The 26577-nt window shown below is 35.4% G+C and overlaps 1 protein-coding gene across 1 annotated transcript in view; it reads right to left on the bottom strand.

Annotated features, from left to right (window-relative positions):
* The window catches only part of CUL3 (cullin 3), a 98448-nt gene that overhangs the window by 13850 nt on the left and 58021 nt on the right, over nucleotides 1-26577 (bottom strand). The window contains exons 4-13 of the mRNA XM_065930458.1: nucleotides 17819-17979; nucleotides 17053-17167; nucleotides 14700-14928; nucleotides 9834-9979; nucleotides 8937-9113; nucleotides 7401-7571; nucleotides 6685-6792; nucleotides 3005-3129; nucleotides 2326-2422; nucleotides 720-854 (exon numbers count right to left, since the gene is read on the bottom strand). Coding sequence (XP_065786530.1) covers nucleotides 720-854; nucleotides 2326-2422; nucleotides 3005-3129; nucleotides 6685-6792; nucleotides 7401-7571; nucleotides 8937-9113; nucleotides 9834-9979; nucleotides 14700-14928; nucleotides 17053-17167; nucleotides 17819-17979 — 1464 coding nt within the window. The remainder of the gene's footprint in view (nucleotides 1-719; nucleotides 855-2325; nucleotides 2423-3004; nucleotides 3130-6684; nucleotides 6793-7400; nucleotides 7572-8936; nucleotides 9114-9833; nucleotides 9980-14699; nucleotides 14929-17052; nucleotides 17168-17818; nucleotides 17980-26577) is intronic.

The raw sequence follows: 26577 nt of genomic DNA, 5'->3' as shown, positions 1-26577 counted from the left end.
GACAAAATGATATGTATCATGTGGTTCCAATTATATGAAATTCTAGAAAGCCAAAACTAATTTACAGTGATACAAAGTAGACAACTGGCTGCCTAGGTCTGGAGATACTGTGAGGGAAATGACTGCAACAGAGTATAAAAATTGGGGGAGGATATTCTATGGGGGCTTCCCTGCTTGCTTGGTGGTAAAGAATCCAACTGCCAATGCAGGAAACGTGGGTTCCATCCTTGGGTGAGGAATATGCCATGGAGAAGCAAAGGGCAAACCATTTCAGTACTCTTGTCTGGAAATTTCCATGGACAGAGGAGCCCGGCAGGCTGCAGTACACAGGGTCGCAAAAGAGTTGGCACAACTCAGTGACTGAACAAGGTAATATTCTGTGTTTTGATTTCATGATGCTTGTTACAGAGGTGCATATATCTGTTAAAACTCAACAAACTGTGAACTTAGATGGAGTTACATTTTATTATATAAAACTTAATACTCAACAAAGTTGACTTAAAAGACCAAATGACCCAAGAAGCCTATGACCTTCATATAGCTTCATGGTTCCACAGTCCAATTTTATGCTATACATTTTTCTCTAATTATATTCTGAAAGGTTATTACTCAAATCCTTTTCAATAATAATTCTACATTAGGTTATTCAAACAAAAAAGACTCAAGTCAAGTCAAGACTCAAGACACAACAAGGTAAAATCCACACAACCAACCCATACCTCAAACGTGTATTTTTCTCTATTATTGAAGAGCATTAATATGGTCATCTGGAAAGTGGAGACTTGCAATATATGCTTCCGTGTATTAGAGCCAGTTACTTGTGCGCCTCCAACGCCAACTTCAGATCCATCTTCCTGTTTAATTTTTAAACATAAAAATAGAACCAAGATATAATTATCTTCTGATAGCTTTATCAGTATGTTTGTGAAATAAGCTCTGCAATGCCCAAACCTGCCTTAACAAAACGACAGGACTCATTCCTACACAAAAAAGAAATGTTATTTTAAAAGTGTATATGTATATATACGTGTGTAAACACACACAATCTTTATTTGGGACTATCTCATTTCTTCCCATTATGAACACGCTTATGTATCTGAACAAGTAATGAATCAATAATCCTTTTAATAGGACACAGAGGATAATACTGGACTTTTAAGATATCACTGCCATTATATTACCACCCAAAGTAGTAGGGTTAGGTTTCTTTTTGCATGATCTGATCACTGTAAGAGATTAAATAATAGCATAGGGTGGAGAGGGGGTAATTTCTGTCATCCTTAAAGCCTACTGCCTGCTCTATGATTTAAAAGTACAAATTTAGTCCTCAATAATTAACATATGAACTATCTTTCAAAACCTACTTATATGTTTAATAAAACTTCAGAGGTTAACATGATTAAGAAAAAAGCTGCTCCTTTAGAACAGAAACAAGCAAGCAAGAATTAAAAGCTGAGTGAGTTCCTTAATATCCTTGACCTTCCCACTTATAGCTAAATAAACATGTAACAGTCTTAAACGTAATCCAACTGAATGAATTCTAAGGAATATTTCCCACTTCAATTAAATATAAAAAACTACAATATGTAGTTTTATAACTGTAGGCATTTTCAATATTATTACAAAAAAAAAAAAAAAAAAACTTTGGTGTTACAGTATAATATAAAAGTTAAGATTTTAATTAAACTTACCTGCTGCCTAGATAACAACTTAGGTATTTTTTTCTTCAATGATTAAACTCTTTTTATTATTTTGCCATTTTAAGGCAAATGACTGTGATTTGATTTATACCGAGCAATGAAAGTAAATTAAAGCTCACAATTTTACATACAAAAAAGGAATTACTTTTTTTAAATGAAGGCAATTTACTAGTGTATTGCTAATTTTTAAATAATCACTTCGGCAACATTTTACAGATTTCACAAATCTTAATTGTTAGCTTTCCTGATTTCAATTTATTGGAAATAAGGATTATAGGAGACTGAGAATTCTGAAAAGGGACTTATGGTTTTCGTATGCTCTCAAATCAACTTGCATTTTATTATCTTATGCAATTCTCAAGTCTAATAGCATAAATAAAACATGTAACTATATTACTTATTCCATAAGGAAGGCTACTGGCATAGTCTTCGTAACGTCAAAGGAAGTTACCAACTGAAGGAATAGAAGTAAAGAATCAAAGCTGACGTTTCCTTCTTATAAATATTTGAAACAGGAAGGGAAAGAAGAGAAATAATTTACCGAAACCAACAAAACTCACTAATCAGTTCTATAGACTAATTTTAAGTTATTAAATAAAAATATGCTCAAACTATTGATATTTACCTTTTTAACTGGTCCATAAAAGGTGGCATTGAGGTCTGCAGAGCCCATGTGATGCTGGAGTGTGAGCTGTCGGCCACTGTGTTTGGCTAAGTAAAACCTTCAGCAAATCAAACCAGGCTTTTGAGAATTACATAACTTATTTATTTGAAATTATAAACTTCCAATCTTTAACAAACATTTATGTAAGGGAGACTTCAAAAGCTAAATAAAATCTTAGAAATCAAGTTCAGTTCCAATTTTTTTTAGATAAAAAACCATAAATTAAGGGGTGGGGGAAGAGAGAAAAAGACAGACCTAAGAAACCTAGCTAGACAGTCAGTGATAAAGCAGTTCACTAAGCACTTCCTACTGGTGTAGCTTTTGCCCTGGCTGCTGCTCAGCCACCGCGATTCAAAAGACGACTTTTCTCCATAATTAACCCCAAAACAACTCACCCCCAGCTAGCGGCAAACATCAACAATACAAAACATACTAACTATGCATTAGTGCTGAAGAAGGGTATTAGTATTCCTCTGAAAAGATTATGCAATTCATCCTTACATATTGAAAGCATAAAGGGTAAATGAGATTAAAAAATGGGAGTATATTCCTCTTCAATCAGGGACACTACTAACTGCTCCAATTCATCTCAATTCTGGACAATTTGCACTAAGAAATACAAAGTTTGATCTACATTTACCTTCTGAATATCTCAAAAGCGTGTCTTGGTGCTGGTGGGATGTTGCACTTTGGTGTGGCTGACTGAGTGGGCCAGTACCCTGTTGTGAGCACCCGGACTGTGAGATCAACACCACCTAAAGATACCTGCGGGAAAGAGAAGAAAACGTCCCCCCTACAAGTTAGCTAGGATGTGCCATCTGTTGCCAAGACACTGTGAGAATTATCAGAGCTATCAAAGTAGTTATCTCCAGGTCCAACAGCCAGCAAATAAAACACATCTTCTTGAAAGTAAGACTCATCTAATGTTTTCCTAGTTTTAACTATGGCAAATTTTATTGCTTAAGATGCTTGCTTAGTCTTACTGATGTCACGGAAATGTACAAAGTTTGTGGCCTTTAAGATTTTTTCCAGATAAAATGCCAAGGGGTCTTATCAGTATCATTTTAGAGAAAACTCTAGAATACCTTTCATCTCTGTTTTTAAGTACTCTTGCCATCTTAATACAGAAATAACATATTTCTAACATCTCAATCACATTTCTACTAAACTGACCAAAACTTTCAGGTTTTCACATGTAGCTCACATCCTACCAATCTTTGCATAGGACACTAGGCCCAGTTCTACACAGTAGGTGCTCTGTAACTATTTGCATAATGTTTGACTACCTCTATAAAATACATGCTAGCATTACTGTCACAATGAGGTTATTTTTTCCCCTTTAAACAGATCTTTTAACAAGATAATTTTTTAAGAAAACAGAAACAAAGTACATCAACAGAAATTATTAAAAGGGGAAAAGCTCCAATACTCTGGCCACCTGATATGAACAGCTGAATCACTGGTAAAGACCCTGATGCTGGGAAAGATTAAGGGCAAAAGGTGAAGGGGCAACAGGGGATGAGATGGTAGATGACATCATTAGTTCAACGGACATGAGTTTAAGCAAATTCCAGGAGACTCTGGAGCACAGAGGAGCCTGGGGTGCTATACTCCATGAGGTCGCAAATAGTCGGCTGAACAACAATCACTCTTCAGCTTTATCATTAAGATTCACAGCTTGTTCCATTTTTATGTATCCTGAATGATTCAGTGAAATTTTTAAAAAAGAAAAACCCGTTTATAAATATCAAGAAGTATTCCACACTTAGATCTCTTCATAACTGTATCTTAAATGAGTTACTCCATTTTAAAGAACTGAACCCAGAAACCTTAGATGACACATAGGAAAGATCATAGCAAAGATGCTTAGATGATGAATGGAAGAGGCTTGAGAACTGTTTACACATTTGCAAGCAGGGAAGGGGCACCCAAATAATAATGTCTTTTATCTCTTTTCTCATATCCCCATATCTTGCTCCCTAATCTTTCAGTCTTTCTTCAAAATGTCATTTTTTAAAGGAGGCCTTCTCTGACCACTCCTCCTGGCTACAGTGTTCCTCTACATATCTTATCACCAGCTGAAGTGCTCTGTAATTATTTGTTTACCATCGTGCCTCCCAGATTAGAAAGCAAGCTCCATCATGGTAGGGATTCTTGTCTATTCTCTGCTATATACCCAGTGCCTAGAACAATGCTTGGCACAGAAACAGTCAGTTATTTGTTAAATTAAAAAGAGAAAGAACCTCAAGGAACTATTGCTCTAATGGTTTGGACCTTTTATTTCTAGCTATTGTAATATTTTTAAGCCATTCAGCTTAGTTTCAAATACAGTACATGACAGAGACTAGTACACAAAGACAAAGGTACTGAAAAAGTCTCTCTGGATGTAATTTGTTGATATAAATGAACAGAAATATGATAGCAAGGTGGTTTTCCTGTCCTTATCCCCATGAAAAAAGTAAAACAGGAAATAATGCACAAATACTTAAATTTCCTTCAGCATAATGACTTGTCTAAATAAAGTATACTACAAGTATTCAGAATTTTAAGAAAGTACTTGTTATAAGACTTCTGAAAGTAACAGAAGAGTCATTCTATTTCAACAGGTAAAGAACCTTTATGAAAGTAACAGAAATATCTGTGGATTGGTGAGGTTTTAAAAGGGCTCCAAGATTTCACAAAGTTCAAGATTTGTTTTGATTACTCTGTTACTTTTCATCAAATCTTTCTGATGAAAATAAAGGTTTAGGAGACTTAAAGCTTAAGATGCTTAGTGTATAAACAGTTACAAAATAGTAACTGCATGCAAATAATGGCTCTACAAGGTGGAAGCTGCAACACGATCAGCAGATATATAACTCAACAAGCATCTCAACAAGTATTCTACTTAATGGGTTAACAAATTATGAAATGAATATTCCACCATAAAGTGCAGGATATAACTGAACAGTCAAAATGAAAGAACAGAAAATATACAAACTTCATAGAAAGAAAACAGAATCTGATGAAATGATCATACTGAACAATCCCGGTGCAAAAGAATCAATTCAGTCCAATTGCTCAGTCATGTCCAACTCTCTGCAACTCTATGAACCGCAGCACGCCAGGCCTCCCTTGTCCATCACCAACTGCCGGAGTCTACCCAAAGCCATGTCCATTGAGTCGGTGATGCCATCCAACCATCTCATCCTCTGTCATCCCCTTCTCCTGCCCTCGATCTCTCCCAGCATCAGGGTCTTTTCCAATGAGTCAGCTCTTCACATCAGGTGGCCAAAGTACTGGAGTTTCAGCTTCAACATCAGTCCTTCCAATGAACACCCAGGACTGATCTCCAAAGAATGGTCAACAGTAAATAAAGACGGTAATTTTTCAATCAAAAGGCCTTCAACTATCACAGAAAAAGTACTTGGACACTTGAAAAAAAACAACTTTAAGGTAAACACAAAGTTGAAAAACAGTTTAACAAAAAAGAAAAGAGAAAATTCTGAACTTCGTTATACCCCACTGAAATCTTCTCAAAAACTTCACGGGACTCCAAAGTCTTACTGAAGTTCAGCTCACTGCCTCCCAGCAACCACAATACAAAAGCACACCTACAGCACACCAGCATCAGTGCTGCTGTGCTCAGGTCACCCCTTACCAACCCTGAGGATGTCAGGCCCTTTCACCCTGATCTTTCACATGAATAAGAATACTGAGGTACAAGAAGCTCAGGTAACAATCACAAGACAGTACCATCCTAGGGTAAAGAAAAAGTATTAAAACTCAGTAAGCTTGCCTAGGGAGCTTCCCCGGAGGCTCAGCAGTAAAGAATCTGCCTGCCAATGCAGAAGAAGGTTCAATCGCTGGGTCAGGAAGATCCCCAGGAGAAGTAAACAGCAACCCACCCCAGTATTCTTCTTGCCTGAGAAAATCCCATGGACAGAGGAGCCTGGCTGGCTGGAGTCCACAGGGTCACAAAGAGTCAGACACGACCGAGCGACCAACAACAAGAAGTTTGCCTGAGCCTCCATGATCTATAAATGGTTATAACAGCAGAGTAGCTCCATTTATTAAATATTCAGTGCATTCCTTCAAGTAGGGAGGATAAACTAAGTTGTTTAAGAATAAGAGAACATATCTTAAGATTAGAAAAGTTAGAAAAATAGGTTATACGGGGGAAATAATTTTTAAAGCACTCACAGACAATACATATGTTGTCTCTAATGACATTTAAAGAAACGACACCAGTAATTCAGTTATCTAAATGGATGAAAATGCCTATTACAAAAGACTGCATATAAAAAAATTTTATAAGTAGAAATTAATGAAGAATCTCACCCCAGTGGCCTGTAGATGTTGCCTGAACTCATCCATAGTTGTGTTTGAGATGCTCATATCCCTAAACATTCCTTCCAGTTTTGATGTGAACTGACATCCACATTCAGTCTATAGAAGAAAAACACAAATATACACAAACAAATGATGGATTTTGTTATGAGGAAACATACAAATTCTTCCATGTTACTGCCATCCTTTCTAAATCTTTCTAATAGTTGTTCTATGCCTGTAGGCACCAACTTTAGTGGCATTAATAACCTAAGAATTTTATTTTAAAATGCAAATTTCCAGACTCTCTCTTAGATTTCCATAAACCTAACTGAAGGTAGGGCCCAGAACTCTGTGTTTTTAACAAGAAACATTTAGGTGATATGGGTACAGGTGGCCTGTGGATCACACTCTGTGAAACAGAAGTGTATGTCATATTCCATTTACTGCTTCCCTTGTGCTGATCCTCCCCCAGATCGCCGTAAATGTATCTGCATCACCAAGAGAAATTCCAGTACACTGTGAATGTCCCAGAACTTGAACAAATCTCTCAATACAACTTTCTCTTAAAAAAAAAAAGAAAACCCAAGTCCCTCAAAATCTAGCTTTGTTAATTTACAGAAACAAATATTTTAAATCAATTATTTCCCAATTACTTATTTGTCGGTGCTCAATTATGTGATAAACATTACTTAAGGGCACTCCATCCCATCCTAAACATACCTTACCTTTAACTTAGAAATCATATTTTTTTCAGAGTCATCAGAAACACTTTTATTTGTAAGAAGTCTCCTTGCCAAGTGTTGCTTATAGTAACGTTCAAATACATCTTTTTCTTGCATAAATCTAAAAAGGACCATTGCCTTATCCAATATTGTTTCAACTTCTTGCTCTGTTAGCTGCAAATCAATTAGAAGACAATTTAACAATTACACAGCTTTAATTCTACAAAATCAGCATCACAGTTCGGTTTTAAAACACCACTAATAACAAACATAAATATCTGGTTGACCAAGGTCAGAAAAGAGATCTAATGTGAGAAAATATGGCCCACTTCCTACAGCTCAGCTCTCAAATCCTTGACTAGTGCAACATGAATCAGAAGTTGGAACGGTGCTCCACTCCCCAGTGGGCTAACTCTGAAAGGGAGAGGTTGATACATGGCTGGATTAAAGGATGACTGAGAATAGCTGAAATTAAATTTTAATCACATAAGAGAATTTTACAGTGCCCTTGCATTGTAAAACATATTGGCTAAAAGACAGTTATTTTTATATGAGCTCATTCAAAATCTAAATTGTTCAAACAGAAGCATAACAATGTTATATTTCCCAAAGCAAAAAGGCCTCTTGCCCCTAATCTTTTAAACAAGGGCAAGATGATACTGTGGCAGGTTGTATTCAGTTTATATTAAAAATTATGGAAGACTACTTAGATGTGTCTTTTCTATTCCGTGTCCTTGGTAATCTTCCTCCTGTTTCTCTGTTATTGTTACCTACTGGCTGCTTTGCCCTAACGTCTCACAAATCCCAAGATGAAGTCAGCAAGACCGATTTACACATAATCACAATCTGCTTATTTTGATTTTCTGTGCTATAGTGCACTTCCAAGATCCCAGATATATTATAAACACTTGAAACTGAGCTTACATATATGCTATCAAACTATTTTCTGATACTTATTCTAGACTCAAGTACTATTGGGTAGATAACCTCCAGAACCAGGTAAGAGTAAGCAACATTCTATGTGCGATGCACAGCTCTTCTCTAGTCTCTTATTACCTCTTATAACATACACAACCCTCACAACCTGAAGTTTATGGCTGTGTGGTTGCTTCTGACACCAATGACACATTACGCGAAATGTCAAAGTACTTCTGACCACCTCAAGCACGTAAAACAATCCTTTCAAATATCACGGTGCACATTCAAGCACAGCAAAGTGAAAAGTCACAGTGTCAGTCGCTCAGTCCTGTCCAACTCTTTCAGACACCACGGACTGTAGCCTGCCAGGTTCCTCTGTCCATGGGATTCTCCATACAAAAACGCTGGAGTGGGTTGCCATTCCCTTCTCCAGAGGATCTTCCCAACCCAGGGATCGAACCCAGGTATTCCACATTGGAGGCAGATTCTTTACTTTCTGAGCCATCAAAGAAACCCAAGCACAGCAAAAGACTGTACAAAATAGTCTAATCTTATGTTTTATTTCCTAATGTTGCATCTACAAGTAAAACTTAATGTACTTTCAAATGCTTTAACACTTACCCCTTTGACTCCCTTTTTCAGCTTATCATCAATAAATAATGAGAGGTATTCAGGGGACCTGGAGTTGAGGTTGAGAAAATACTCAAAGTCACCCGCAATAGTCTGTTTAAAGAGCCTGTCATTATTGAACGATTCCTGGAGGAAGCGATCAAACCTACTCTTCAGATCCAACAAGCCCTTCCAAATAAAAACAGAAAAAAGAAACTTAGGATACATGTTAGTAACTTTTCTATAAACAATACATGTGTGACTACACATTTATCTTTGATTTCGCTAGCAATAAATGTGTGCATTCAGGGTTAAACTTACAGATTCTATGTTGTTACTTTCAAGCCTTTATCTAGGCCTGTATTAAAAACATCAGTGGTGAGAGATGTATTCTATCTTCCATTTACTCTACTGAAGATGAAACAAAGATCCTTTTCACTGTTTCTCCCTACCTTCCCCTATCTTGATTGAATGGGTGAGACTGAGAAAATCAGCTTTAAAAATACACACAGAGAAAGCTGATTGTTGATACTAAAACACGAAAAATTTGAGAGCATAATATATTCGTAGTACTGCTTGAAAGCAAAATATCTTGAAACAAAGTCACTAAAAACAGTTATTTTTTTTAAAACACTAAGGCATACAAAGAAGAAGAAAGAACTTTCATTCTTGACACTATTTAAATAAGGTCTTCATCAGATAAGCTAATACATAAAAAGAAGTGGCTTAGTTTGGCTTCCTGATATAAACATACATGCTTTCCAAAATTCCTGAAATATTTATGATAATTACACATATTAACCTACCACTGGAACAGTTCAGTGAAAATACATACTACATCACTTTGTAAAAGTGATCTTTTTAGCACATCAAAATTACTTTATGATAGAATCTTCTGTATTTACTTACCTGGATATAGTCTACCGGATTCTTTCCTTCTCCTTCCTCAGAAACAAGGGCTTTACCTTGTTCCCTCAAATAGGAACTCATACACTCACACATAGTTTTCAAACCATTTGGCACACGACTAAATAACTTGTACATGCAAGCAAGGTCTGCAATCAGAAGGAACACACAAATTGGCTACATTAAAGATTAAGAAGAAACAAATAAAATCTGTTCATGCTGATTTGTGATATTTAAAGAAGCTCCATTATGATCTATTTGTAGACCACATTAAAAAACTACTAAAAGACAAAACAAAACAAAACTCCAGCAAAATGGGGGTGGAGTGGGGAAAGCTAGTTAATGGTTATTATTGCAACTTACGAAATACATGGTACAGATGAGATACTAAGCATCAATAAACAGTTGTAGCAAGTTTTGGTTTGCATGGAAGAGATGTCCAAATAGCATAAGAAACAAGCCACAAAAAAGGAAAACTGAACTTCTGGGTTCCTACATAATTTATCCAATATAATTCTAACTTAGAAACTAGTAATACTACAAAACAACTATCAAAAGAATAACTTTAAATTTGGTATGTCCAATTAAAAAAATAAATGTGGTATAACTGGCAGTTAATGTAATAAAGAGGAACTTTAAAAACCAAGAAAAGTCTTACAGATATTTTGAAGCATGTCTATCTCAAAAGTTCAATGCCAATAGTGGCAAGAAATAAATTTTATTACACATCATGGTAAAATTCATGTGAAACTTACAGTATAAATTTCTATGTTTTACTATTTTTCTCGGAGCAATCCCTAATATTTTTCAGGTGGTGATCTAAGCCAATATATGTATTTGAAAAATTGGCTTATCTAACTACACTGTTTTTATTTAGAATGAAAACTCTAGACTGCCTTTTAAAAAAATAAAAGATGGAGTTAAGATACTACTTTTCGATACGTCTAATGTATCTCTGAAATAAGAACTTACTGGAAGAGTACAGTGTCAAAACTTTACAATGATACAAAACGGTTTTAAAATGGAGAACTTATAAAAATGGAGTTAGAACAGCATTTTCTAGATCTGGGCTGTTTTATATAAAGCATCAGACAGTAAATGTTTTAAACCGTGGATCATATGGGTTTTGTTTCAACTACTCAATGTTGCCACTGTAGCCACAAAGAAGCCATGGCTAATACATAAACGAAGGATCATGACTGTACTCCAATGACACTTGATTTATAAGACACTGAGATCTACTGAAAGAGACACGTGCACCCCAATGTTCATCGCAGCACTGTTTGTAATAGCCAGGACATGGAAGCAACCTAGATGCCCATCAGCAGACGAATGGATAAGGAAGCTGTGGTACATATACACCATGGAATATTATTCAGCCATTAAAAAGAATTCATTTGAATCAGTTCTAATGAGATGGATGAAACTGGAGCCCATTATACAGAGTGAAGTAAGCCAGAAAGATAAAGACCAATACAGTATACTAACCCATATACATGGAATTTAGAAAGATGGTAACGATAATCCTATATGCAAAACAGAAAAAGAGACACAGATGTACAGAACAGACTTTGGGACTGTGTGGGAGAAGGCGAGCGTGGGATGTTTCGAGAGAACAGCATCGAAACATGTATATTATCTCTAGGGTGAAACAGATCACCAGCCCAGGTTGGATGTATGAGACAAGTGCTCGGGCCTGGTGCACTGGGAAGACCCAAACGGATCGGGTAGAAAGGGAGGTGGGAGGGGGGATTGGGATGGGGAATACATGTAAACCCATGGCTGATTTCATGTCAATGCATGACAAAAACCACTACAATACTGTAAAGTAATTAGCCTCCAACTAATAAAAAATAAATGGGGGAAAAAAAAAAAAGACACCGAGATCTAAAACTTATACAGTTTTCATGTGTAATGAAATATTATTCTTGACTTTTTTTCCAGCCTAACTGGTAATGGGCCAGATCTGACAGACAGGCTATAACTTGCCCACCTTGTCTGTATTTATAAGATCAATTTAGATCCTAAAAATACATGAATGTAACTTTTATAAGAAGGGCTTCAAAATTTGTTTCAATGACTTTCAAAAGCCAAGTTTTTGGACCAACTATTCTCATCAACAATATATGTCCAAAATAATCTACACAGAGCAAATCTTACAGTTTCTCACATTTGGTATAAATTATAACCAAGTTGCCCATGTTAAAAATATTACAAATGCAACAGAAATTTATGGATATGTACTACAGTAAGCTTTTGTTATCAAATACCTCTAACAAAATAGTTCCCAACTTTGTCTTCTTTGTTCCTATGCTGTTATAGTTTTGTCGTATATTTAACTGTACATAATCTAATAAAATTTCATTATATGTAATCCACTGTAAATAAATGGATGGCATAGTGGAGAAAGTGAAAGAGAAGAAAAATTATGTGGCAAGAAATTAAATATTATTTGTTTATACTTAAAACAGTAAAATGATACTATCTGAACTTAATTTCATAGTGCTATATGCATTTCACTAACAATCCAACTAATCCTCCACTCATGGTGGGAAAAAACTTTCACTTTCTGATCTATAAAACATTTGGCTTCATAATGGTGAAGTTGTGTCTCTGACGTATTCTTGACATACTATTCAAGAGCAGGTCCTAGCATAATTAAGACATTTTGCAATTAGGTTTCTAGTGGAAAGCCAGGAAAACTGAAGCCATGATTTTTAAATTTAATTTAGCATCACAGAAAGCTGCTTACTTGCTGAGAACATTAAGCACTAAATAGAAACTATGATAAGTGGCTACTCTGATACTCCATCATTTAGGTGCTTATTAAGCAGTGCCATGTGTTGGATATACTTAACGCTTTTGACACAAGTCTCCATGCAGGCTACAGATACTATAATTCAGGTGTGCTCAATAATCTCTCCATCAAACATTTCCTAGCCTCTTAATCTTCAAGCCCATTTAATCTCCCCACTCTTAGTCACCCCCACCCAAACATGAATAAGAAAACATTAACTCAGTAACTAAACAATACATTAGAAAATTGATTCTCATTCTGTTTAAGGAAGGAAAATTGCTTTACATAAAGTCCTAATCTGCCAGGGATCATTAAGATTTGGGTCATCAAACTATAGCCCATGGAACAACTACAGCCCACTGCTTGTTATTATACAGTTCACAAAATAAGAATGCTTTTTACATTTTAAATGGTTGAAAAATAAAAATCAAAGTTTTATAGGAATACAAGTTTATTCACTTATGTTATTGTCTATGCCTACTTTCTCACTATTATAGCAGAGATGGGTGGTTTACTGTATGGTCCACACCCTTAAAATATTCTCACCTTTTAGAAAAAAAAATTTTGCCAATCCCCGACTTAGACAGTGGGCATCCAGGAGTAGCTTATTTTGGAAAATATCCTTAAAAATGATTTTTGTTTTGCTTTTACAGAAAAGATTTATCAAAAGTTTTTTTTTTTTTTTTTTAAACATTTACTTATTTGGCTGTCTCCAGGTCTCTGTTGTGGCACGTGGGATTTAGTTCCCTGACTAGGAATAGAACCCAGGTCCCCTGCATTGGGAGCTGGGTATCTTACCCACTGGACCACTAGGGAAGTCCCTCAAAGGGTTTTTTAAAAAGTAACCTCCTCTAGCTTAATAAAGACAACAAATTTACATACAACTTTTCTGGAAGTTAAAACATATATAGAAACATAATCATCTGAAAATACAAGGCAAAGACTCCCCTAGAAGAAGAATGGAACAACCTCTCTTGCTACCATCTTTCTTTTCCCTTCTTTTACATCTTCCTCTCTTTTAAATTATTAACTTAAAAATTGTTTCACTTCCTACCTAGGCAGTCACGGTAGAGTCACACGTCATAGGTAGTATGTATTTCTTTTATGAGTACGTGGCTAAAATATGGCTAAGACTTCACCCAGCACCAGATTTATTTTTTAATACCAGGTACTGTATATGCTCAGACTCTCTCTCGTGCCTGACTCTTCGCAACCCCACAGACTGTCCGCGCCAGGCTCCTCTGTCCACGGGCTCTTCCCTGACACAGGACGGAACCCACACCTCTTATGTCCCCTGCACTGGCAGGTGGATTCTCCATCATTAGCACTACCTAGGAAGCCCTTTCAATATGGTATCAGTGACTTAGCAAGTCATAGTTGTAACACAAAGCTTCAGAAATTAAGAATGAGGACAACATGACTGTTCTTCATAATTTGTCCCAGGGTATTCATCAAAAAGTATCACTTTAGGGAAATAAGGTAAATAGTAAAAAAAAAAAAAAAAAAGAGTAAATGTTAGTTATCTCCAAAATGTTTACTTGTAAGCAATACTCCTTTCTTCTTTTTCAGTCTATAACTTAAGAGTTCCTCTAAACACATCAACATGGAAGACATGTAAATTTTTGCATTTTTGGTACCCTTATCACAACCAACTCCCTAAAGGAATGCACACAAAAATTTAAGACTGGAACTTCAGACTGTGGAGAGTGTGGATGAAAAAAAAAGTCTAAATGCCCTGGCACATAAAAATAAAGTAGAGGAGCAGGTCAGGAGCTCACCGGCCTCATCAACATTATTAGACTTATCTTCTGGGTTAAGAAAAACACAAAGTGAGGAGACTGAAGATGAGAGAAAAAAGAAGCTATTCAATTCACTAGCAACATCTAGAAACCTTATTAAGTGTAAAGCTTTACTGTAAAATCCCATCAAAGTAACAACAGTGATAAAGTAATCAAATATGACTTCATCTTGAAAACTGATATACATAATGTTCAACAGAAAAAAAAAAAAAACAACCCAAGAAACTGGAAGACCTACAAGAATTTAATTGTTTTTCAATTGCTAACACTTACCTTCTGTCTTGCCATTTTTCAACATATGTACTAGCCCCGAATTCTCCATTTCTACTATAGTTTTCATGTGCTTGGAAATGAGTTCCCTCTCAACCACCTTTACAATCGGCTCTTCGGTTGATTTGTCAAGGCAGTGCATCACTCGTTCTATTTCTTCATTAATTCTAGCTTCTACTTTCTTTATATATACTGAAGCACTGTTTTCTGCTAGAAATTTCTGGCTTTCCATCTGCAATCAAAAAGCATGATTTTTTTTCTTTTTTTAAACAAAGCAGCAAAATGTGCTTCTGCTTTCAACTGGGTTTCTACAGAGTTTCTCATAAACCAAACTAAATATCCCAAGCTATTTACATTTTATATACTGTCTATACATACTCATATCATCAGAACGATATCCTTTAAAACATTACATACAACTAAATTAACATATTATCCTTAAGCAGCGCTTTTCAAACTTTGCCAGTGTATTCCGCATAGCAGAAAAAGCAAGCACATGCCAGTAAAAGTTGAAACTACAGAATGAAGCATCTGACCCCAAGTGAGAGTGAAAAATTCTTCTTTGTTTTAATGTAAAATTATGCCTAAAAAGATTCATCCTATTTATCATACAGTTTTGCTGGCATACTGGTAGTTACTAAAGTCCTCTTGCCACCCTACTCCCACTCTCAAAGGAATATACATAAAGTTTGAGAAAGAGAGCTTTTCAGTAACTATCAGTCTTATCTGCTAACACCAGTCTTACAGAGAAATCTCAGTAAATTTTAAATGTTGACCCTATTGACTTTAACCTAATAGTAAAATTAACAAATATATCTAAGAATTACATAATATTAGACATGTTAATATAAATGATATAAAAATTTAATAGTATTTTCCATTCTCTTAATAAAAAGTAGTTTGAAATAATTAAAAGTCTCTAAGACTACCCATCATCACACCAAACAAAAATCATGGTGAGACAACCGCTTTACTATTACATTAATACACCTATCACTGTAATATATTTTGGAAACCTGACAATTTTCAACTTTATTTCTACACTGTAATGAAAGAAATTAAAACAAATGCAAATGTAAAAACACTGTCAAAAATATCCAGAACTAGTTGCTGCCTTATCAGAAAATAAAGACTGTTTCCTACATCATAAAATTAGTATTTCATAAAGCATGTTCAGGCTCACTAGTACAGGCCGTAAAAATCTTTCTGATAGGTTACTAACTGATTTTTAAAAACTGTGGCAGGGGTGGTGGTAGGGTGATGTGGGCGGCAGTGTGCAAGTGCGTTGTTTTGTTTCTTTATTGGTAAGTGACAGAAAAATTTCAGGAGCCCCACATTTATATACATTCAATGGCTCTTAAAAATGACCTACTGTAGAGTAACTGTAACTTTCTGCTTGTTTATTTTTAAAAAGCTTACTACTGAAATTGAACAGTAAAGTTTTTACTGAGTCTACTTCAGCAGTACTACAAAGCTCCTACTATAAACTGCTCAGATGGTTGAGGCTTTCAGGAAGAATGCCCAATTACCATGACTCTATAGACTGTCTCGTCTGTCATGGTACTCATTGTTATTTCATTACAAATCAGTACTAGTTTATCCTTACTTTCGGCCATTCAGTTGGTTTGGGGTTGTATATACAGCTGCAAATTTGTATCTTATAATTTCCTCATCAATAGCTTTTAAGACATATATGTGCACTATGGGATCATGCCTATTATTTAATCTATATTTATTTTACTAGTAAATTACCAAAAGCCTGAATAATGAGACTTCATTGGTGACGTACTGCCTGTGAATTTACGGCAAATTACAGTAACATATAAATATTATAAAACTTAAGGTTATTCCTAAGTTTATATGTTTTATACATAAAATTTGTTAAAGATTTTTTTTTGATGGGGACCATTTTTAAAGGTTTAATTAAATTCGTTACAACACTGCTTCTGTTTTATGTTTTGTTTTTTGGCAGAGGCATGTGGGATATCAGCTGCCTGACCAGTGACTGAACCCACACCCCTGCACTGGAAGGCAAAGTCCCAACCACTGAACCATTAGGGAAGTTCATATGCATGTAATTTAAAAAAAATCCTAAAACAACAAAATCCTATAAAGCATTATCCTTCAATTAAAAAATAAATTAATTAAAAAAAAATCATGTGTCTAAGTCCGACCTCTTCAATTTATTTTCAATAAGCTCCTTCACTGTAAGGGTTGGTGTGCTGAAGGGTATAAAATTTGCACTCTTTTCCCCAATGGGCCTCAGGACAAAAAGGTCAAAGTGTTTAAATTAGTAACTATATTTGGTAATCTTAAGAACATCTTGCAAGTATGTATTTATATCTTCACTGATTACCTGAAAAAACTCTGCAGACATTTCCAAAAAAGGAGCCTCAAAATCTTCTTCATAGACTGATCGTCCTTCGAGACCTAAAATCATTAACATCTGGCAAGCATTTCTTATTGCGCCTCTGTCAAAAGAAGTTAAACCACTTGATAATAAAAACACATTAAAGATTCACGTGAAACATGCAACAGAAGTAGCTAGAAAGACTTTCAGAACAACTTTAATGCAAGTGCTCAATCTCCCATAAGGAATCAATGTATACCATAAGGATTTAGAGCGATTTTAGTTGGAAAGCATACTGTATAGCTATTCATCTCTAGCTGTTCTCGAGCTGCCGTAACTCAGAACATGACTTAACAAAAGGGGCGCAACAGTTCCCGGTCATTTTAGACTACATTCGACATTTGTTTCTTCAAACACATTAAAAGCAAATGCTAACCAAAAGCCTCTCAAAAAAAAGACAAAGAGACAAACACGTTATCCAATAGGAAAAAAGAAGAGCAAAAATGTCAGCATTAAAAAATACACGAAAAATCATAAAAGATTCATGGCTGATTTGCTTCTTAAAGATATATTAAACAAAAGCTTAGGATGATTTTTTCTAAAAATAAATGTGTGCTTTTCAGTTAAAGTCTAGCTAAATTTGCTAACCGTTATATAAGGTTTTTGAGTATTTTCATAACATGCTAGACAAACTTAAAATTAAGACAGTGAATCAATTCTCAGGGTATAACCAGTAAAAACCAAAACCCAAAGAGTAGAAAGACTGGCATACCGGTCTACGACCTCTCCTTTCCGCTCCCTGGCAATCATATCCAACAGTGTTTGCCGGAGATGATCCCTAATACACCCATAGCGTACAACTTGATCTCGGAAAATAATTAATCCCAAATTGTAGACATTCTCCACATTATTTTGTTGTACATATACACGGTCCTGCAGTTAAAACAAAATCATAATATAAACATTAGTACAACCCCTGCGAACAAAAAAATAATCATTTTGGTTTACAAAAACAAAGGAAATAAAATTCCAAAAGTGGTCAAGTTTTCAGGTGAGAAACACTTCAGGCAGCATGGAGTTTTCTAGTACCTCCCAAGTTATATAAAAGTTATACATAGTTACGTATTAACAATTTACAATGGCTACTGAAACAATGGCGATAGGTGAACATCACCCATTTATCTTAAGTAAAAGGGAGGGAAAAAAGCACTCCACCCAGGGAGAGAGACAAGTCAGCAGAAAGGCAGACAGCAGGCAGGCAGGTCTTCCCTTTTCCCCAAAGTCATACCCTGCATGAATATGGTTCTTATTTTCCTAAATACTGTACCTGAAGGTGATAATCTTTAAATAAAACTGAGAGCTAAATGAAATAGAGATACCTGTGATTTATTGGCTGCTTATTGGTAAATGTTGAAAGTTCCTAAATGCTTATAATACAGCAGCATTCAGTACTACATAATTAAAACACCCCTGGCTAATGCCATTTCAGATTATTTACTAGTAGTCAGTCATGTTACTTTCAAGTTCTTACCAGCATGGTTACCACTGTTTCACTTAATATAGCACAGATAATCCAAAATTATTGGTCATAAAAGTCTCGTTTTGTGAGATACTTAGAAATCTGTATTTACACCAAGATACACTGAAATAAAACTACTCTTTTTCATTCACAAAAGTATTAGTAACAGAATTCCATTCTGTTCTTAACCAGAATCTCTCTGGGCTGTGGTGGGTCTACAAACTTCTGAAAATTTTAAAAATTGTTTTGTGTTTGTTCATATTAAAACACAAGTATTTTGGAAAGAGTCCATAGCTTTCACCAGATTCTTAAAGGAATGTGTAATCCCCAAACAAGATTCACTAAACTGTATCTCTGAACTTTCAAAGGAATACTGTACTAAAAGCAATACCAAATAAACTATGAGGGAAACATGAACAGAAGTTCTAGCACATAGGCATTAAATGGTACACACCACTTTTTTTCCCCCAATGGAAGGAAATGACAGTTCTATTTGTTTTTATGTAAAAATACAAATACACAAAATGCAAACGTATAAAAATATTACAGTTGTACATGAAATATGCATGTGCTGATGACCTTTCTAACCATTTTTATCTAATTTTTCATGAGTTGAATAGCCTCTCTTCACAGACACTACTCCTCCAACTTTTATTCATCTCAAACAATGGTCCATTCCTAATGGCTACAAGGAAAGCTGCTCTTTCGTTAATCTTTGGTGCTCACTTTCTACATTTTATACCACATTTTTCAAACTGTGGTAGCAACTTCAGTTAAGTTTTCTTAACTTAAAATTTTCACGGGTGACTTCAAAAAATTCCTGAATTTCACACTTCTTTCCTTGAGGTCCTAAATAAGTTTCACATCCCTCTTTTTTAACGGACTCACTTGTACTGAAGCTTACTCACAATCTTCAGGTCCAACTCTCCCCCACCCTCCAGTATCATCCTGATTCTGGCCTACTTTTAAGCATAAAACAAAATGTATTCAATGAAAACTGACAAAAACCTAGTAATTCATAAAGCAATGAGAATTATTTTGATTATAAAAAGTCACTCCAATTAAAGCATAAATTATCTATAAATTTGATTTTTTTCAATTTTGAACATAAACTTCTATGGTACAGAATCTGTACCAACTACAGAATCACTCTTACCCAATGTCACCAAAACCAGTAACTGATTGATTAAAGTGGTGAAACAGGAAAACCATTACATACACACACCCACACACACATCTCCCTACACTTGAACCTTAAACATTTTATTTTAAAACATGTGTGTGTTCACTAAGATACTTTTTATTTGAACACGAGTCCTGTGTTTAGAGGTCAATGTTGTCTTTCTCAAATATACTCATTCAGTATAAATTGTCTAGCACTTCCACTTTCAGTTTTATTAAGATGGATCATGACCAGAGACAACCATGAACCAATCTAACCGTAAAAGGCCTTCTAAATTTTTAGTTTCTACCCTAGACCTTTAAATTACCAAATAACCCAATATTTAGCAATTTGCCTTTGATAAGTCTTTCCAAAACATTCAATCTAGTCTGCCAAATAACAAACTGTATTGTTTTACACACTATTCTATTGATTGACACAATATAAAATTATGTAGAAACAAGTACAATTAGCATCAGCAAGTTTAAAAACAAATACACTGACTTTCAGTAAGGAAAGCTCGACTGAAAAGAACAAAACAGAGAAGATACACTGAAAAGTAAAGGGACAGTGCTGAGAGAACGTTAATCAGTCAGGCTTTTCACAGCTAGAGCAGAAAGCACTGTCAATTCTGACAGGTGCTGTTAAGCGTCAATGTATTACATGCCTCTGTGACCATCAGCACATCTTGTAGGAGATTCATAGCATAGATATACATAATACATATTAGCAAATTTAACATGTGCCTTCTAAAATACCTCTTTCTTAAGAAACCAAATGTTTCTAATTTAGGCTAAGAGAAATATCAAAGAACTAGATCAGATTTTATTGGTTTTGGTGAAAGGCAATTACCTTTAAGAATTACACAACAAAAGATGCAGCAATGTAACCTTCAGAGTAAATTAAAAGTGTTAAAGTGAAAAATTTTAACATTCCCCCTTCTGGCTTTATTGTAGTTAATTTATATGCCATAAAATTCACTCATTGTGACAGTATGGTTCAATAATTCACAGTACATTTCTATACTGTGTAATGACTGCAATAATCCAGTTATAGAATATATTTCCATCACTCAAAAAAAAAAAAAAAAAAAAAAAAACTCCCTCCAGCCCTTCTGGAACTTCAGTCGTCACTATCAGCATCTCTGCATTGTTTTTTTAGAATTTCCTTTCCTGGACATTTCATAGAAGTGGAATCATATAATATGTAATCTTTTGAATCTGATTTTTAACTAAGCATAAGATTGCTAAGGTTCATTAATGTAATACATATTAGTATTCCATTCCTGTTCAGTGCTAAATAGTATTCCACCACATGGATATTCCACATTTAGCTTACCCATTTATCAGCTAATGGATATCTGGGGCTGTTTCAGTTTACCAGTTTTTTCCAGTCTACTACAGGTAATGTTGCTATACACACTTGGGTACAATCTTCTTGTAGGATGTATGCCTTCATTTTTTTTTTTTGATAGATTTCTATGAGCATAAGTATTGGGCCACATGGGAATAGCCAAATTGCTTTCTAAAGTGGACATGTCAGTTACAGAATTCTTAAGATCTCTGGCCCTACCATTAACTGCTAGTGTGACTCTGAGTAAGTCATTTATCCACTCTGGTCCTGGGTAACACAAAGGGCTGGTAAAAACACTCTCTAAAACTCTGATTTCCTTTGAAGCTTAACTCTCTGATCAAAACTTAGCATATACCAGGGATCAAGACATGTACCACTATTACTCCTTTTCTTTCTGTTAGTCTCCTCTGGCCTGGGTTTTTCCCTTCTCAATCCCAAACACGGTGACGCTATCATTCTATAACCATATAGCCTATAGAACCTGCTATCTTGAGTCTTCTGGCAAAAAGACAGAAAGGGAGCCTGGTGCAGCTGATAAGCTCTTCAGGTATATTGCATACAGAGACGAACAATGCTTCAGAGTAAAAGAAGCCAGGTATAATGGGAACACATGGCTGGGGTATTCAAGGAAATCACACAGAATTTACATCCATGGAAGATGACTGAGGACAAGGAAAATACTGATGCTAAACTCTGTCTTTCAACGTGAGACTGTCAAGGTGTATATAATGATCATAATTAAATGACATAATATTAAGAAAACCTGTTAACCCTGAAATTTGACTATGGATACCAGAGAACTAATAAATACAGAAGGAAAACCTGCAACCTTGAGCGTGGCTACTTAAAATCAGTAATACCAAATGGTTATTTATATTGTTTGGTACATGTGATGGATAGCCATCAAGCAAAATAAAAGCTACACATGCACACATCTAGGTGTTTACATGTGCATGAACAATAACGCATGCACACATTCACAATAAACTTGTGATCTGCACATGATAAATATTAAAATATTTACTGAATGAACATGCTAAATCTTCTTTTCACTGTTTATTAAGCACTATCAGAAGGACTTCAGCCTGTGGGTACACAAGAGCATCTCATAACAGATTCTAATAGGAATCTTTGTTAAAAAATAAATGGCTAACTTTAATACAGTATCTATTTAGCTGTAATCATTTAAATCACTGCAGGACTTTTTATTTTGTATATATGTGTCTATGTGGTTTTTAATTTTACCAAAATGTAATTTGTCTGAGTTCAACTTCAATCAGTTATCTACTAGAGAGATGAGCAGAGGTAGAAAGTTGGTGGTTGCTTCTATTTGACTTTTTAAAGCCAAAATACAGGCATTCTGAATTCGAAAATGTTCTGAAAAATCCATGTTTCATCACTACAGAGATAAAACTACATTTAAAATCTCTATTGGAGAAGGAAATGGCAACCCACTCCAGTATTCTTGCCTGGAAAACTCCATGGACAGAGGAGTCTGACGGGCTGAAGTCCACGGGATTACATGACTGAGCATGTGTGCATAAGGGTGGAGGGAAATGGGTTGGTAGCAATAAAGTGGTAGAACTAAAAAAAATAAAATAAAATAAATAAAATAAAATCTCTATGATTCCCTCTCAGGAACTGCTATTCCTACGCCAAGCAAACCTTTTCCCCTTAACTGATGGCTTCACCAAGACACCTAATTCACCTCGATACCTAAATATCTATAAAAGGTCAAACTCAGAATGCAAAAGTATTCTCAGATGGTCCAAGACACACCATGCAAAAAAAAAGAAAAAAATTTAGGAAAGCTAAATCTATCTATGCAAAGTCAAGGAATGACTGTGTAAGTGGGCTAAACAGTTTCATAAGTCAGGGATACATAAAAATAAAACAGTAACAAAAATTTGGTAATGAAGTTCAAAAAGTAACTCATACTATTTAATTTACCCACAAGAAATGGTTTGGGAAATATTTTTAATCAACAGTCATCATGTCACGAAAAAGCCAAGGAAAGAACAAATTATAAGCTCTTTCAGTATTACTCATATCTAGTCTCACTGAACAATGTTTTCTTGTAAGATTAAATGGGTACTCAGGGAGCAAATTCTAACCTTTGGGTAATATTCAACTCTGAAAACTTAGTACTACAAATATATATATACAACATTCCTTTGCCTCAATTTTAAAATTTAGGGTGGATCTTCATCATTTTTTTTGCTTCAAATTCCAGTAGTTCAACACTTTTGATAACAACACTAAAGAACTAGAGGCAGTTATGGTTTAGTACTCATCTGTCTACACTTCCTTGCTTGATCTCACTTATGACCAATGGCAGCTCTTTAGGCAAAGATCACTTTTTGAATCGAAGTGAATAGCTCTGAAAGTTGGTTTATCAAGTACATTGTCAAGATGGTTAATAAAATTTAATTTTTCTTTCACTTTCTTGTCCTCAAGGCAAAATGACCTACAACTGCTTTCATTTTTTTTACGAGAACAGAAAAATAGGAATGTAAATTAGGTTAAAAATCTTCATAAATACTAAATATTTATCCTACTCATCAACTAGAGGTAAATCCTGAAAAATTAAACTCATTAAAAAGAAAACACACACACAAGAAAATACTGCTATAACAAGTAGCTACTGTAAATTTGAACGTACTTTCCCAAATTTAATCACCAGGCAATCTTTTACCAACAAGTAATAAATTTAAGTGTTTCCAAAAACAAGGCTCACTTTCTAACCACAAGTTAAGATGGCTTAACACAATGAAGATATAAATAGAAAATTTAAAAACAATACAAAAATCCAGAAAAGCAACAAAAAGATTCTACGGCAGAGTTTACAGCAGGGGTAAAAAAGTCTAATCAGAGCAACCTTTGAAGAAGTGTCCCAATATTTTTACAGAATGCTAGTGTCTGATTACACTGCTGAAAAGGCATCCATAAGATATGAAATAGTAAACTGCCCAGAATGTTACTGGTTAATTATGGATAAAGTGAATGAAAAAGCACAGAATATAGTGTCCAAAAACCTGGCTTGAAAACTTAGCTGCACAACTAAAGTTGAAAGTCATAGATTCCACCAATATAAAATGAGCCCCAATCTCCCTCTTGGGAATGTGAAGGCCATTTAAGGCTGTGCAGTTGCAAGAAATTCTATCATTTAAAAAAGTCTTTTTTACTAAATTTGTTACAATATTGCTTCTGTTTTATGTTTTGGTTTTTTGGCCATGGGGCTTGTGGGATCTTAGCCCCCTGAGGAGGGATGGAACCCACACGTCCTGCATTGGAAAATGAAGTCTTAACCACTGGAATGACCAGGGAAGTCTCCAAGAAATTCTTCTTCAAAATAATTCCCGTTCATCTCAAGAACCGTATCTTATGATATGTGACAAAACAAACCCCTAGTCATGTTTCTCTAAAGCTATATAAATTGCACCAAATCACAAAATAAAAGCACTGTTTCCTATTCCAAAATTTCACCAATGTAATGGTGGGGAATAAAGCAACAACGCTAGAATACTGTCCCTATTAGAACGATGAGAGTTTTAATAATGAGATTATAAGATTTTTTAGAAAAGAAGACCTGTATCAGAGAAGAGATATAATTCAGTGTTTATAAGCACAGATTTATGAGCCAGACAGGCTGTCTCGATCCTATCTCTACCATTTACTAGGTGTGACCTTAACATCTGTGTCTGTTTCTTCAATATAAAATAACACCTATCTCACTTTCACTTATCATCTTGAAAGAATACCCTTTATAAAACAAACTCCTTTGAAAATAACTATAAAAGTAAGCTACAATAATACCATCTCACAGCCATCAAGATAGCTACTATTAAAAAGAAATAATAAATCAAAAAGACACAAGTGCCCCAATGTTCACTGCAGCACTATTTACAACAGCCAGGACACGGAAGCAACCTAGATGTCCACTAACAGATGAATGGATAAAGAAGATGTGGTACATATATACAACAGAATATTATTCAGCCATAAACCGGATTGCAATCAAGTCATTTGAAGTGATATGGAAGAACCTAGTGGCTGTCATACAGAGTGAAGAATCAGAAAGAGAACAACAAATACTGTATATTAACACACACATATATAATCTAGACTCTAGAAAAATGATACTGATGAACCTATTTGCATGTAGAGAATGAACTTGTAGACATAGCAGGTACAGGAGAGGGTGGGATAATGAGATTGCAGCACTGACACATATACCTTACCGTGTGTAAAACAGACAGCTAGCAAGAAGCTGTTGTATAGACAGAGTTTGGCCCAGGAGGAAATATACAATGTACACATACAGTTGATTCACACTGCGGTACAGCAGAAATTAACACAATATTGTAAAACTATACTGCAACTTTAAAATAAAAGGGAAAGAAAGGAAAAAGAACAAGCACATAGTGAGAATATGGAGAAGTTGGAATTCTTGAATATTGTTGCTGGGTATGTAAAACTGTTCAGCTGCTATGGAAAATAAGATGGTAGTTACTTAAAAATTAAGAATAGAATTATCATGTAATCCAGCAATTCTACTGTCTGGGTTTATACTCAAAAGAAGGGTCTTAAAGAAATATTCTTACACTCCCATCCATAACTGCTGCTGCTAAGTCACTTCAGTGGCGTCCAAACCTGTGCGACCCCGTAGACGGCAGCCCACCAGGCTCCCCCGTCCCTGGGATTCTCCAGGCAAGAACACTGGAGTGGGCTGCCATTTCCTTCTCCAATGTGTGAAAGTGAAAAGTGAAAGTGAAGTCGCTCAGTCATGTCCAACTCGTAGCCACCAGATGGACTGCAGCCTACCAGGCTCCTCCATCCATGGGATTTTCCAGGCAAGAGTACTGGAGTGAGGTGCCATTGCCTTCTCCACCTATCCATAGCAGTGTTATTCAAAATAGCCAAAGGGTGGGAAAGAAATCCAAGAGACCACTGACTTGCGAATGGATAAGCAACTGTAGCATACCCATATGACTGAGTATTAGCCTTAAAAAGAAAGACAATTTTTCAAACTGAGGTAACACATTTCACATGTAAACATTATGACTTCTGTATACACTACAACCTGCTCACCACCAAAAGTTTAGTTTCACCATCTTGCCTTTCCCCCACTCCCCTTTCCCTCTGTAAACCACTAATCTGTTAAGGAAAGAAACTCGGACTCAGATTACAACATGGATGAAACTTAAGTTGCAAAAGGACAATATTCTATGATTCCACTTTTATGAGGTAGCTAGAATGGGCTTTCATAGTCAGAAAGTACAGTGGTGGAGACCAGGGGACTGAGGAATAGGGTGGGGGATGAGGAGTTACCATTTAATGGGTATCAGATTTTAGTTTTGCAAGATGAAATTCTAGAGATGAATGGAGGCAATGATAGCTGTGCAACAGTATGAATGTCCTTAACATCACTGAATTTCAACTGTATACTTTAAAAATTTTTATGTTATATGTATTTTAAAATAAAACAAACAAATAC

Source organism: Muntiacus reevesi, chromosome 3 (genome assembly GCF_963930625.1).
Source record: "Muntiacus reevesi chromosome 3, mMunRee1.1, whole genome shotgun sequence".
Classification (NCBI taxonomy): domain Eukaryota; kingdom Metazoa; phylum Chordata; class Mammalia; order Artiodactyla; family Cervidae; genus Muntiacus; species Muntiacus reevesi.
Note: the sequence above shows the minus strand (reverse complement) of the source record. Positions and strands in the feature narration are given on the sequence as shown.